The 15595-nt window shown below is 41.8% G+C and overlaps 1 protein-coding gene across 1 annotated transcript in view; it reads right to left on the bottom strand.

The window, feature by feature from the left end:
- Nucleotides 1-3264: 3264 nt before the first annotated feature.
- LOC131852314 (collagen alpha-1(III) chain-like) overlaps nucleotides 3265-15595 on the bottom strand; it is a 30596-nt gene continuing 18265 nt past the window's right edge. Inside the window, exons 6-15 of the mRNA XM_059202988.1 lie at nucleotides 15241-15321; nucleotides 14475-14630; nucleotides 13460-13576; nucleotides 11714-11827; nucleotides 9407-9529; nucleotides 7407-8750; nucleotides 6529-7322; nucleotides 6223-6460; nucleotides 4744-5976; nucleotides 3265-3867 (exon numbers count right to left, since the gene is read on the bottom strand). Coding sequence (XP_059058971.1) covers nucleotides 3305-3867; nucleotides 4744-5976; nucleotides 6223-6460; nucleotides 6529-7322; nucleotides 7407-8750; nucleotides 9407-9529; nucleotides 11714-11827; nucleotides 13460-13576; nucleotides 14475-14630; nucleotides 15241-15321 — 4763 coding nt within the window. The 3' untranslated portion in view covers nucleotides 3265-3304. The remainder of the gene's footprint in view (nucleotides 3868-4743; nucleotides 5977-6222; nucleotides 6461-6528; nucleotides 7323-7406; nucleotides 8751-9406; nucleotides 9530-11713; nucleotides 11828-13459; nucleotides 13577-14474; nucleotides 14631-15240; nucleotides 15322-15595) is intronic.

Raw genomic sequence — 15595 nt, 5'->3', positions numbered from 1 at the left:
ATTACATTCAGACTCAGAGTATTATTATTTCCTTCAAACCGATAGAATTAATATATGCCGAAAGACATGATACAATTTCAAAATGCAATAATGCTAATGTGTAGTTTTTAACATTGGTTTTAATGGGTGGTCGGTGACAAGATACCAAGGTTAAATGTGACGCCGTATATGGCTCTAATGTTTAGTGGTCATGGTTTATTTAGAAGAAACTATGCAAATGTTGTCATTAAAAGAACCAGGAAAACCGATGTTCAGTACCTATCTACTCATTTCACGAAGAACTTAGTGATTCCAAATGTACTCGTACTAAATATAATAGATAGACTACCGCTAATTTGCAACGTAATGAATAGTGTTTTCTACGTATGGTATAGTCATATATATATTTAAGAAAAAAAAACGTATTTCAGTATTTCTATAAGTCATTTGTTGTTTAGTACACATGATACAAGATCTGTTTACATAATTTTGGACTTGATAATGAATGAGTGTGAATTGTTTCGAGCTTAAAAAATAATCGAACTATGATTTATTCGAGTATTTTTTTTTATATACACTACGATGGTGGCAATCAAGCATACGGCCCATCTGATGGTAAATGGTTACCATAGCCTATGGACGCCTAAAACACCAAGGGTATCACGTGCGCGTTGCCGACCCTTAAGAAACCTTAATATATCCTTCTTGAAAAACTCCATGCTGTAGTATAGTGACAAAACCTCGGCAAGAAGTTCATTCCATAATCTAAGTGTACGCGGGAAGAACTTCCTCTGAAACCGCACTGTCCGAGACCATTTAATTTACAGCGTGTGGGGATGAATTCCCTGTCGATGGCGAGCAGTGCGATGGTAAAAGGTGGCCGTAGGCATCATGTGAAACAATTCCTCAGAACATCCTCATTCCTCCGTTGTATAATCGATAGAACAAACAAAGCGAAGCGAAGTCTCACCTCATGCTAAGTGGTTCGATACCGCCAGAGAGATTGAGATTATCGACAATTGTTATAGCACGTCTCTGAACCGGGTCAAAAGGACCGAGCTGGTATCCAGGTGCTCCTGGCCAAAGATAAGAGCAGTGTGCCACAGAATCTGTCACTTATATAAGAGAAGTCTCTGGTCCGCAGTGAAGTACTTCGCTCTATTGAGCACACCGAGCTTTTTGGACGTCAGCTTCACCTTTTCTTCCAGGTGACTGCGGAACTCAACTGTACTAGAGATGTCGACACCGAGAATCCCAATACTCTTAGAGATAGTAACGACAATGGTATGTAACTTATTGTCAGAAATATACTATTTCTACTTAATCAAAATATATTTATTCGTATAAGTTTAATACAGGCATTTGTGATATATGGTTTTTATTCACACTGACCTAGTATTCTTAGCCTGTATAAGAATTATGTATTTAGTAAAACTTCACTATGAGCCGTGCTCACATAAGGTCAAAATTAAGTAAGTAATAATGTATAATGTGTCGTAATAAGTGCTGGCTGTTGTTTTACGATGAGGTGTCTACTTAAGGGAAAAGGAAACCGACGTAATTCTTACTCAAACTACTGACCCGTACTCAAAGTTCTTTATTTATGAGACAATTTGTGGTGTGGTGGGCTGGCACGCAGCTCATTTTGCAATAAGTGCATATATATATTACTTCGATGTGTGTCGCATAAGTTTGATAAGATAATATTGACTATCACTGTCAAATTAAAATTTAAATAATAATAATAAATTTAAATTAAAGAATTTGATTTGCCAACTAAAAATATTTAATACAATTTACTATAGATATTAAATATATAATTCAATTAAACTTGCCCTATTATTTTATTGACTTCCTACGAGTATCTTCGTAATGTCACAGTTATGATAATATTACATAATAATAATATAAACGCGAAAGTTTGTGAGTATAGATTGATAGATTGATGGAGGGATGTTTGTTACTCTTCCACGCAAAAACTACGGAACGGATTTTGATGAAACTGTACAGTAATATAACTTATATGTACATCAGAATACGATAAATACTACTTTAAAGCGGCTGAAAACGCTGGCACAGCTAGTGCTCATATCATTTATTGTCAGTAGATTGGAACGTTTACGTATCTATGATATACATGTACACACAAATAGAACAATATAAACTTAGAAAACAGAATTCTAGATATAAGTAGTTGCCATGTATCAAGTTTACGTCTTACAAGTAGTGGTTCTTAATGAGGCTAGCTGTGACCCGTGACGACGCATTTGAGTCATGGTCGCGTACTCGTAACTCGCGTCGTATTTCTTTAAGATGATTTTATATTCAATAGAAGGAGTCAATCTTATTGAACGAACGAAGATATCTACCATAAATTCTGGGTGAATATATAGGACATTCATTTTTATTCCATGTATATTACTAGAATTCTTTTTATTTGCATTTTAATTGTATTTTAACAAATATATATTCATGAGTATTATCTCGGATGGGGTAATAATACCTCTGACTGTGCTATCTGGGATAACAGTTATGAAGTCATTGTAATTGACACAAGATATTTAATTCCGAATCAGGATAATAAACTATTAGTCCACCATTCACTATTAATGAGCTAGTCGTAGAAGGATTATATTAGATGTTTTATTATTTCTTATCTGTGGCTGTAGTAGTGGTGTCCTGTACGGACCGTGTGAAATTCGACCTGATATGGTATCTAAATACCACCAATGGAATGAGCACAGTAGTCCCCATTATTAACTAATCACTTCCTCCGATATACAATTTGTAATATATGAGGACTGTATAATTATGTCGTAGGGATGTACTACATAATATAAGTAAATTTTGATTCTTATACTTAAGAATACAGTCCTACTTAGTATTTATAATACTTTAAATACTCCTAATAGGGAAATTTTATAAATCACTTTTTGGAAACAAAGAATAAAATAAAATATCATTTTGACTTATTTGTTTATTCACTACAATGGCAACAAATTTCCGTTTACAAAGTTATGACCGACCACAAGCATTATAAATATTTATAATTATTATTTATAGGTGTGTAACAGTAAAATTGGTAAAATTACATTTGTAAATATTACATACTGTTGCGCGTTTGTGGCATCATAAAAAACATTTTTAAGTATCATTAATTAGTGTATCTTAAAATTATCCTAAAAGTAGGGAATAGGATAATAAATAAATGGATCGAAAAATTTTGAGACCGTCCAAGAATTACTATCAGACAATCTCAAAATTATGTACATTAATACGATCACCTCAATAGAATTTCTATTGTGTCATAATGATGGATCCATGTTCAGTTTTTTAGTTCTTTGCTCGTTCTATTTTCCAGCATTCTGGGGTGCATATTAATTCTGTTTACATCTTTCCTTCTTGGTTTTATTTGATTTTTAATAAGATGGTCTAATTCGCCTAGTGACTTTATGACTTTTAAATCCCCGACATTTGAACTCCGGGCACCGTTCCACCTACCAAGGTAACGGTATACATCTCTGTTTGCTTGACATTGGGCGCAGTTGTATGATACCGGTACTGCATTAGGAAAATTTTGCTGAGCAGTGTCTATACTTGAGGCATTTCCTGGACAATAAGGAACGAATACTACCGGGACAAATCCAATTATACCGTATGGTGCATATGTTGGTTGACCTTGACCAGCCGTTCCTCCATTTTGTCCTGGTGTGACTGCCGTGGAATCGTTCTTTCCTGGGTTTACAAGATAGCAAGGACATGATCCAGGACTTGGTACAATTGGCAATGGGTATGGAATTACGTAAATAGGGAACGGTGGTACTTGACTACCAGGTGGTACTTGGTTTGGTGGTTGGACTCCGGTAGGTTCACCGACTGAATCTCCACCTGTAATGAAATAAAATTTGTTATTGAAGTCCAATTCTAATTTAAAATAATAATCCATTTAAAATAATGTAATAAGTTGCGGCGTAGTACTGCATATATTATATTGTGCATAGTACTGTCACACAACGAAAGCAGTAATATTAAAAGTAGTTTTTTTTTTAAAGCCAGTTGTTAAAGCTAAGAAAGTATTCATTCCAAAATTTAAGTAAGTTAAATATCTAAAGTATGATTATCAACGTCGTAAAGAATGTACCATATACTGGTGTATTAAACTCTTTTGGACGATAGGGCTAAAAACGCAAAAATCAAAGTTGTTAAAAAAGTCTACTAATATTGCTTTGCTTTAATGTCTACTTATACCCATACAGCATGGTCTTAGATACAGTGGAATACCGTAACGGTCATGTGTAAATTACGTCACATCAATTTGAGTACTTTTTAGACACAATTTTTTAATAGTAAAATTGATGAATACATTGATGCTTTGTTGACTTCCTCACTATAATATAATAATTGGCAAGCAGCTAGCTGAAGCTGTGTTTCAATTGAAGGATTAAGGCTGTTCAACTATAGAATAGGCATGATGTCTACCATCATTGCATGAGCGGTATTAGGTTTGTCAAATAATAACGTACTATTCGTAATGCTGTTAATGTCTATAGGTATAGATGGCAATCGTCGCCTATATATGTATATATATTTAGATGAACGGCACCATGGACATCACAGACTTATTGTGACGACAGTGGCACTACTATACGTTGCTATTCTGGAAGGCTATGTAATGCGTTTTTTTGTTAAAGCATGATTATGGATACACTTTTTTGCACTTAGGGTTTCGTTGAAAACAGTTGGCAAATAGTTTTCAGTCTTTACCTGGATATCCTGGCTGTCCAGGTTGTCCTGGACCGCCTGGTTGTCCGGGTTGCCCTGGTTGTCCTTGTCCACTTGGATGACCTGGCTGCCCTGGTTGTCCTGGGTATCCCGGTTGACCAGGTTGTCCTTGTTGCCCCGGGCTACCTGGCTGTCCTGGGCCACCTGGCTGTGCTGGCTGTCCTGGGTATCCAGGTTGGCCTGGTTGGCCTGGCTGTCCGGGGTATCCTGGCTGGCCTGGTTGACTAGGCTGTCCTGGGTATCCAGGTTGGCCTGGTTGGCCTGGCTGTCCGGGGTATCCTGGCTGGCCTGGTTGACTAGGCTGTTCTGGATATCCAGGTTGGCCTGGTTGACCTGGCTGTCCGGGGTAACCTGGTTGGCTTGGTTGACTAGGCTGTCCTGGCTGTCCTGGGTGGCCTGGCTGTCCGGGGTATCCTGGTTGGCTTGGTTGACTAGGCTGTCCTGGCTGTCCTGGGTGGCCTGGTTGTCCTGGGTAACCTGGATGTCCCGGTTGGCCTGTCTGTCCTGGTTGGCCTGACTGTCCTGATTGTCCAGGACTACCTGGTTGGCCTGGATATCCTGGCTGGCCTGGTTGGCCTTGTTGTCCTGGCTGGCCTGGTTGGCCTTGTTGTCCTGGTTGACCAGGTTGGCCTGGGATACCTGGCTGTCCTGGGTAACCTGGTTGTCCTGGGCCACCTGGCTGTCCTGGGTATCCTGGCTGGCCTGGCTGTCCTGGGTATCCTGGTTGTCCGGGTTGGCCTGAGCTACCTAGTTGGCCTTGCTGTCCTGGTTGGCCTTGTTGTCCTGGGAATCCTGGCTGACCTGGTTGTCCTGGCTGTCCTGGTTGCCCTGGATGTCCTGGCTGTCCTGGGTATCCTGACTGACCTGGTTGCCCTGGGCTACCTGGCTGTCCTGGTTGGCCTGGCTGTCCTGGTTGTCCTGGGTATCCTGGCTGACCTGGTTGGCCTGGGCTACCTGGCTGTCCTGGTTGGCCTGGCTGTCCTGGTTGCCCTGGGTATCCTGGCTGACCTGGCTGGCCTGGTTGTCCTGGGTATCCTGGCTGACCTGGTTGGCCTTGTTGTCCTGGTTGTCCAGGTTGGCCTGGGCTACCTGGCTGTCCTGGGTAACCTGGTTGGCCTGGTTGTCCTGGGCCACCTGGATAACCTGGCTGGCTTGGCTGTCCTGGGTATCCAGGCTGTCCTGGTTGTCCGGGGCCGCCAGGCTGTCCTGGTTGTCCTGGGCCACCAGGTTGCCCTGGTTGTCCTGGATGTCCTGGTAGGCCTGGCTGTCCTGGTTGGCCTGGCTCTCCTGGATATCCTGGCTGACCTGGTTGGCCTGGCTTTCCTGGTTGGCCTTGTTGTCCTGGTTGTACTGGCTGTCCTGGGTAGCCAGGTTGGCCTGGCTGTCCTGGTTGGCCTGGCTGACCTGGTTGATGTCCTGATTGCACTGGCTGTCCTGGTTGTCCTGGTTGTCCTGGTAGACCTGGCTGTCCTGGTTGGCCTGGTTGGCCTGGCTGTCCTGGGTATCCTGGCTGTCCTGGTTGGCCTGGCTGTCCTGGATATCCTGGCTGTCCTGGTTGGCCTGGCTGTCCTGGATATCCTGGCTGACCTGGTTGGCCTTGTTGTCCTGGTTGGCCTGGCTGTCCTGGTTGGCCTGGCTGTCCTGGGTAGCCAGGTTGTCCTGGATGTCCTGGTTGGCCTGGCTGTCCTGGGTATCCTGGCTGTCCTGGTTGGCCTGGCTGTTCTGGATATCCTGGCTGACCTGGTTGGCCTGGCTGTCCTGGGTAACCTGGCCTGGATGTCCTGGTTGGCCTGGCTGTCCTGGTTGGCCTGGCTGTCCTGGGTATCCTGGCTGTCCTGGTTGGCCTGGCTGTCCTGGATATCCTGGCTGTCCTGGTTGTCCAGGTTGGCCTGGGCTACCTGGCTGTCCTGGGTAACCTGGCTGTCCTGGTTGGCCTGGCTGTCCTGGTTGACCTTGTTGTCCTGGTTGTCCTGGCTGTCCTGGGTAGACAGGTTGTCCTGGATGTCCTGGTTGGCCTGGCTGTCCTGGTTGGCCTGGCTGTCCTGGATATCCTGGCTGTCCTGGTTGGCCTTGCTGTCCTGGTTGGCCTTGTTGTCCTGGGTATCCTGGCTGACCTGGTTGTCCTGGCTGTCCTGGTTGGCCTGGTTGGCCTGGTTGGCCTGGTTGTCCTGGGTATCCTGGCTGGCCTGGCTGGCCTGGCTGTCCTGGGTATCCTGGCTGTCCTGGTTGTCCGGGGCCGCCTGGCTGTCCTGGTTGTCCTGGGCCACCAGGTTGCCCTGGTTGTCCTGGATGTCCTGGCTGACCTGGTTGGCCTGGCTTCCCTGGTACTGATTGCTCTGGCTGTCCTGGTTGTCCTGGATGTCCTGGTTGGCCTGGCTGTCCTGGTTGGCCTGGCTGTCCTGGTTGGCCTGGCTGTCCTGGTTGCCCTGGGTATCCTGGCTGATCTGGCTGGCCTGGTTGTCCAGGTTGGCCTGGGCCGCCAGGCTGTCCTGGTTGTCCTGGGCCACCAGGTTGCCCTGGTTGTCCTGGCTGTCCTGGGTATCCTGGCTGTCCTGGTTGGCCTGGCTGCCCTGGGCCACCTGGATATCCTGGTTGGCCTGGCTGTCCTGGGTAACCTGGCTGTTGTCCTGGATGTCCTGGTTGGCCTGGCTGTCCTGGTTGGCCTGGCTGTCCTGGGTAGCCAGGTTGTCCTGGATGTCCTGGTTGGCCTGGCTGTCCTGGATATCCTGGCTGGCCTGGCTGTCCTGGGTATCCTGGCTGTCCTGGTTGTCCGGGGCCGCCTGGCTGTCCTGGTTGTCCTGGGCCACCAGGTTGCCCTGGTTGTCCTGGATGTCCTGGTTGTCCTGGCTGTCCTGGTTGGCCTTGTTGTCCTGGTTGTCCTGGCTGTCCTGGGTAGCCAGGTTGTCCTGGATGTCCTGGTTGGCCTGGTTGTCCTGGCCCTCCTGGGTATCCTGGCTGACCTGGTTGGCCTGGTTGATGTCCTGGTTGGCCAGGTTGTCCTGGATGTCCTGGTTGGCCTGGCTGTCCTGGCTGTCCTGGGTAACCTGGTTGGCCTGGGCCACCTGGATGTCCTGGTTGGCCTGGCTGTCCTGGCTGTCCTGGTTGGCCTGGCTGTCCTGGATATCCTGGCTGTCCTGGTTGGCCTGGCTGTCCTGGTTGACCTGGCTGTCCTGGGTATCCTGGCTGTGCTGGTTGGCCTGGTTGTCCTGGATATCCTGGCTGACCTGGTTGGCCTGGCTTTCCTGGTTGGCCTTGTTGTCCTGTTTGTCCTGGCTGTCCTGGGTAGCCAGGTTGTCCTGGTTGGCCTGGCTGGCCTGGGTATCCTGGCTGTCCTGGTTGGCCTGGCTTTCCTGGTTGGCCTTGTTGTCCTGGTTGTGCTGGGTGTCCTGGGTAGCCAGGTTGTCCTGGATGTCCTTGTTGGTCTGGCTGTCCTGGTTGTCCGGGGCTACCTGGATGTCCTGGTTGACCTGGCTGACCTGGTTGGCCTGGCTGTCCTGGGTATCCTGGCTGTCCTGGTTGGCCTGGCTGTCCTGGATATCCTGGCTGACCTGGTTGGCCTGGCTTTCCTGGTTGGCCTTGTTGTCCTGGTTGTCCTGGCTGTCCTGGGTAGCCAGGTTGTCCTGGATGTCCTGGTTGGCCTGGCTGTCCTGGATGTCCTGGTTGGCCCGGCTGTCCTGGCTGTCCTGGATATCCTGGCTGTGCTGGTTGGCCTGGCTGTCCTGGGTATCCTGGCTGACCTGGTTGGCCTGGCTGTCCTGGGTATCCTGGCTGACCTGGTTGGCCTGGCTGTCCTGGGACACCTGGATGTCCTGGTTGGCCTGTCTGTCCTGGTTGCCCTGGTTGACCAGGTTGTCCTGGATATCCTGGTTGACCTGGCTGTCCTGGGTAACCTGGTTGGCCAGGCTGTCCTGGATAACCTGGTTGTCCTGGTTGGCCCGGGCTACCTGGCTGACCAGGCTGTCCTGGGTATCCCGGTTGTCCTGGGCCACCTGAATAAAATTAGAATACAATAGAACTTGCTTAGTAAGTTCCTTAATAATGTTACGCTAGACATCGATGATGCATATTGATAGTGTTTCTTTATGGGACGTATCTTTAATTTACTTGTGTAAACACATGCGATTGTGTAAAAACTATGTCACTCACATGTACTATAAGGGTGCGGTAGGTTAGTTGTGGTACCAAAGTTAATCTTAGTGCAGGTCGCATATAATCATGTTTTGCTTTTGAGATTGTAAATACGTTTCTATTACGGGACAAATATTTTCTCACAGTATAATGAGAATCTCAGTGAGAGGACTTGTAAAGTAATAATTTGTCAATATTTTTTTCATTATTTATATCATATACAGATATATGATTATAAAAATTAAGTACATATGAGTGTTTAAAACTAACATCTATAACAGAAATATGTATTTTATTACTTATAAACATTTACAAATGTTTGCATTTGTTGTATATACTTGGTATACAAGAAATAAATTACAATCTCAATGAAGATGAAATGAGAATGTATAGTAGTAACCAATGGTAAACTTCTGCAACACCGATGTTTAGAATACTATAGAATATAATAGAAAAAGCACTATCAGACATTGTGTCTTTCTTTATATATAAGTGTCGATATGAAAAAATACTATACCTTGTCCTCCTGGAGTTCCGGGACCGCCGGGAGAGCCTGGTGTACCTGGGGTACCTCCTGTGCCCGGTTGTCCTGGATAAATGCCTGATGGACCGCCAGGACCACCAGGTCCGCCAGGGCCCCCTATTTAAACAATTATTATGTAGCGATTATACGGAAATACATAATAATGTAGATATGCACATACAAATACAACATTATATAAATAAATACACTTCAGCCTAAGATAATGTGATATTTTGTTAACACAGACTTGATATGGTGACTTCAGGCGAATATTTGGTATAAAAACATACCATCAAACATACCTTGTTTAGTTTTATTACATTTATAATAATGATGTTTTCAATAGAAATAGAAATAGAAATAGAAAATCATTTATTCAAATAAACTTAATTTAAGCACTTTTGAATAGTCATAACAATTTGTTTTTTATATACCACTCGTTCGGAAAGCTGTCTCATCACAAGAAGAACGAGCAAGAAACTTGTGTGTTGCTCTTTTAAATAATACTTGTAAGTTTACATTTAAAAACAAATGTTCGAAACGTGTGAATACAAACTAAAATACTTGGAATCTAAGCATATTCTACCTAAGCTTCATTCTGGATTCCGGAAAGGACATATCCAACAAGCACTAATTTTTTGGGTCAAATATAATCATGCAATAAGATTAAATCAGTCGTAGTGATAAGAGCAGACCAGTCCCTACAAGCAGCACTCGTTCACGAGTATGACGGATGAGCCAGCCATCACTGCGCTCGACCATATTTTAGGGAGCCCATTGACCCGGCCCACCACGCCGCCACATGTTTGGACATTTTAGTGAGCATGACTACTCATTCCACACGACACGTCACAGATCACAATATCAATTAATGTGAATTTCTTTGGTCTTACTTGTATTTTATACATTTAGTACTAATTCAGTTACTATAAAACCTGTTTTCATATAGTTTTAATATGAAAACAGTTTTTATAGTAACTGAATTAGTACTAAATGTATACAATAAGTTATTTTTTAATAAGAATTTGATCATTTATGTTCCGCATTATTGTAATAATAGTTTATAACATCATGAAGTTAATAATTAATAATAGTGACTTTGGACACTACTGCGAAATAATTGTTATGAGTTTTAGGTCTGTCGTATTAATTTCCGTAGTACTATTTTTAAAAATATTTCTACCTGATTCTTTCTTTCTGATTACTCTAAACGTTGCGTCGTATAATAATAATAATATAATAATAATAAGCTCAGGACAATTCACACAGCGCCATCTAGACCCAAATTAAGCTAGCTAAAGCTTGTGTTATGGGTACTAGATAACTGATACATATACATAGATATATATTTTTTTGTAAATACATATATATTATACATAGAAAACACCGAGACTGATACAAACTATCATACTCATGAATACAAATGTTTGTGCTGTGTGAGGAATCGAACCCGCGACCATCGGTCGTAAAGCGGTATGCTAGACTGCTAGACCACCAAGGTCATCACATTACATAATGATGTGTAAGGTCGGGTACTGATACCGGGTGAATCATCGCACGATAATATAAATAAATAATTAACACTTTTATGAAATTCCAAAGAAGTATTCGGTGAAGCGGTTATACTATTCTACGAAAGAGCTATTCAATTTTTTTTTCGGACTACTCTAATTCTGTTGGCCGCAGCTGGCCTTTACAGATTCACCGGACGTTAGGGGGTAAGTGCAGATGGCACTCCAAACCCGCGGAAGAACTTATGGAGTGGCTGAAGGCCAACTCCTGCCTGACGGATACGACTTTAATCTGAGAGCACCACTAGGGGTTTGATCCTCGGCTCAGGTCGTTGTAATATCGATCCCCGTTTGAATTGAACGGGGGATCGATCGGAGGGGAGAGCTATTCAACTACCGGCCTCCGTATTTATAGACCGAAGTCAGTGTAGTAGAGAGAGAAGTGTGGGTAACGGTTATCTTATTACAAACGATTTAGTTCAGTCTATAAATACTAGATGGCGCTATTAACAAAATTAATTTACAATACTTATAAATCTACATTAAATAGTAAATATGAAAAAATAGTATTACAATTAATACTAAATACAGTTTCTACAAATATATATAAACTATAAATAGTTATTTCAGAACACTTATTGTGAAGGTTAAATGCATACAATTTAGATCATATTAGATACTCAAATATATTCATATTAGATACTAAATTATGATAATCTTCCAGATTAGTTGACATTAAAAAATATAATTCACATTAATTTTGATATTCAGATACAAAAAGAAATATCACCTGGTCCTCCTGGGGTTCCGGGACTGCCTGGAGAGCCTGGTGTGCCTGGTTGCCCTGGATAATAACTGCCTGGAGGGCCTCCGGGGCCGCCGGGACCTCCAGGTCCCCCTGGACCTCCTAGGAAATAATTTTATTGATATTTGAATTCCTGAATTATCATAATAATAATAATTATTATCTTTATTTGTCTCAAACGAAAACTAATACAATAATAAAATTTAAAAGTAGTGAAGGAGACAAAACGGTCTATAACCCAGAGGGGGCAGTGAGTCTACCCTCTCTGCTCTTCTGTTATAGCCTTTACTAGTAAATTAATACAATAAGAGATCGACGACGACGATAGTACGTTAAGTTCTAAACTACTACTAACGAAATAAACATAATAATTGACAATAACTTAATATTACAAATTGATAAAATTGGATAAACATTATCAATTAGACACTAGTTGTAAACTTCCGTTAAGAACCATCGCTCCTAAGAATATCCTTCTCCTAAGAATTCTTGTACCTGAGGGGTCTAGGTAGCGAACTCTGAGAAAGGGCAAAGTAGATCTATGTAGGTCGCAGTGCTACAGGTCCAAGTACTTGACAATTATAGCTCAAATCCCCCCATAAAAAAATATGTGAGTCGTATTAAAATTAATCAGGTATAGGTATCTGTTTTCCGTGTAACACAGTGAGACTACATTGGGATTTTTTTTAATGGATGATGATGGAATAACGCGCCCTCCTGCGTTAACGGTTTACTCCTACGGACCACAAGTGGAGGATGATAAAATGAGCATAAGGTTAGGTCAGCTAGCCCATCGTGATAAATTACTATCAGTCCCGTTCTCCCCAATGCATTAGGATTGAATTTCCTTTTAGGCACAGCGAAGTAAAGTGAATTACTTAATGTAGAGAAGCAATGTGTGTTAATTGTAATTTATGTGGGTCCGTACTGTAGGCTCAACAGATAATCAGCGCTGGAAACTATATTTGCAGCTTTATGCCGAGTTGTGATCCACATTAACTCTGTTTTTTAATGTGTAGATTATTGCTTGTATAGTTTATGTTATTAGTCTGGGAAACGAGTCAATAAAATTATAAATATTCTATTCTGTTCAGTGTTGAACCTTAAAACACTTAGCTTTATACGAAAAAGTTAAAAATCTTATATATTAGTTTAATTTGTCTCTATAACTTCGTACAACATAATATTTTGACCGATTTTCATTGGTTTGAATTTAAAGAATGAACCGAAGGTGAAAAATCAGATTCCTTTTCTGATTGACACTTTTAAAGGAACCGATCATTCGAAATAGTACTTACTACTAGACAGGACGGTATCATTAAAATAAACCTATTGCATACTTAAAGAAACGGCTTAATAGATTTGACATCAATGAGATGTAGCGTAGCTAACTTTTAGATGTAATATTATCTTATCTGTACTTTTAGTAATATTTAATTGTATAAATCCAATCATTCACAAAACGATAATTCAGCTATTTTCTTACGAATACCACAGGTCTAAAAAGTTTCTAATAATTAGTTATACTTCATCATTTGACGAAATGTAGGTACTTAAGTATTTATATCGGTTGTCTAGTTACCTGAGGGCTAGATGGCTTTGTGTCAATTGTCCAGAGTTTTTTTTTCTTATGCTTATTATATGTCAGTAAGCATTTTAAACGTTCTGTTATGTTGTAATACAGTGAGCTATGAGCCTAATTGCATGAATAAATAAAGAAGTTACCTGGACCGCCTGGAGAGCCTGGTGTGCCGGGACTGCCGGGGGTGCCTGGACTACCGGGCTGGCCAGGGTAGTAACTTCCAGTACCGGGCGGGCCAGCTGGTCCGCCTGGACCTCCTGGACCTCCTTAAAATATTAGATAGATTTAAAAATTAAACTAAATTGGACAAGTTTATTTGTATAAGGAGACAGCCTATGTATAATGTGACCATTTATTCTTCGACTCAAAACGGGACACATTTAACAGACAGCCAATGAAAAAAACTCTTTTTTTAAATTATCTATTCAAAAAAAGTTATCAATTAAGAAATATATCCGATAAATATAATTAAACATTTTGTTTATTCATAGATAGTTTATATTTATCTGATAAAAATAAAATGTTTTGTTATCGGAGGAACAAATTTGACTTTTTAAGAAGTATTTAAGTAAGAATGACACTCTTGGCACATTTTTTTTATACTCACCTTAATTACCAACAACTAACAACCGGCTCGTCTACCCAAAATTTCGCACCGTTACCGAAATCGGGACAATTTTGCGTTCCAGAGTCCGTTTCGGGGACACCGGGACTCGTAATTATAAAAAGGGACTGTCCCGTTCATTACGGGACGTCTGGTCACATTACCTATGTACGAGTATGTATACTAAGATTATTTCTACAATTATGTTTTGCGCAATTAAAATCTTTAACCTGCTGTTGCCCCACCTGAGGGTAAGTGGTAACCGTTGCCTATATACATGAATGCATTATCATGTTGACATCCATGATACCGCTTATGTTTTCCATTCCGAAGGACTAAGATGTCATGCTTCGCTGTCGTGTAATTTCAACATTTCACACTGCATTCATTTCACTTTTACAATTTTTCATCTTCACTCTGCCATTGAGTTTACTTGGTCGGTTTAACTGCTTAAATAAATGAGACTGAGAAAAGTCGTCTGTGTGAGTGAAATAGACGAATTTTTTCAAAATCTATGTACCACGATGTCTGTATAGAATAGTGAATACTTAACAACTGACCTGGTGTGCCTGGTGTGCCGGGAGAGCCTGGTGTACCGGGCGATCCGGGTGATCCAGGCGTTCCGGGAGAGCCTGGTGAACCAGGGGTACCAGAGATACCGGGATATCCGGGATAATAGCCACCGTTTCCTGGGCCTCCAGGGCCGCCAGGTCCACCTGACAAGAAAATATTTTTTCATTATTTTTTGGATTCAGTTTCATAAAGCTATCAGAGGTTTTTTTATGGCCATCAGTTTGTCCTTTATTTCACTCTTGATATGACGTATATCAAGGTATTATAAAAAAGGAAAATAAGATCTTTTGTTTCTGATACCACAGATAAGATAATACTATTATAATATTATTAAACACAATTAAAACAGCAATAATAACTATTATTCTTTACTGATAGTCATGCAAAAGAATTCTTTCATAAGCTTCCTTTTTTATAAACACCATTTCCAGTATTTGTATTCATAAAATAATAATTATTAAATTGTTAACAATAATAATAAGCTAGTCTTACGGGTACTAGATAACTGATACATATACATAGTTTTATTTTCGTAAATACATATATTGAAACACCCATACCCATACTAAACAATCATAATGCTGAATACAAATGTTTGTGCCGTGAGAGGAATCGAACTCGCGACCATCGGAATTGAGGCGGTGTACTAAACCGCTAGATTACCGAGGCCGTCAAAATATAATAATTTCAAACTCCGTGGTTTATGATAGTAATATTTTTTTTTATTAATTGTATGTAATGTATAAAGTATACCTGGTCCTCCTGGAGAGCCAGGGCTACCCGGTGTGCCGGGGGTGCCGGGAGTGCCTGGAGAGCCAGGGTAGCCGCCTTGCCCTGTAATAGATCAAAGTCATTATGATATTTTACCGAGGTACACGAGGTATATTATAAACTACACTAGATCCTAGATAACTATTTTGTTTGTTATCTATTCGAATCGCTACGTTTTTAATGAAGCTTATTATAACACCAACAGCACCCGAGAAGTTTAAGTCGATTCTGAAATTGCGTGATAACGCACAAACAAACTGGACATCTACCTAAAAAAGTATATATTTTTTAATACATGAAATATTCAATGAGCTGTATATGAGATCTAAATGTTGTC

The sequence above is a fragment of the Achroia grisella genome, unplaced genomic scaffold, assembly GCF_030625045.1.
Source record: "Achroia grisella isolate CSIRO2021 unplaced genomic scaffold, CSIRO_AGI_Agris_v1 utg1179, whole genome shotgun sequence".
NCBI lineage: Eukaryota > Metazoa > Arthropoda > Insecta > Lepidoptera > Pyralidae > Achroia > Achroia grisella.
The sequence above is the reverse complement of the archived record's forward strand: the minus strand, read 5'-3'. Positions and strand labels throughout refer to the sequence as shown.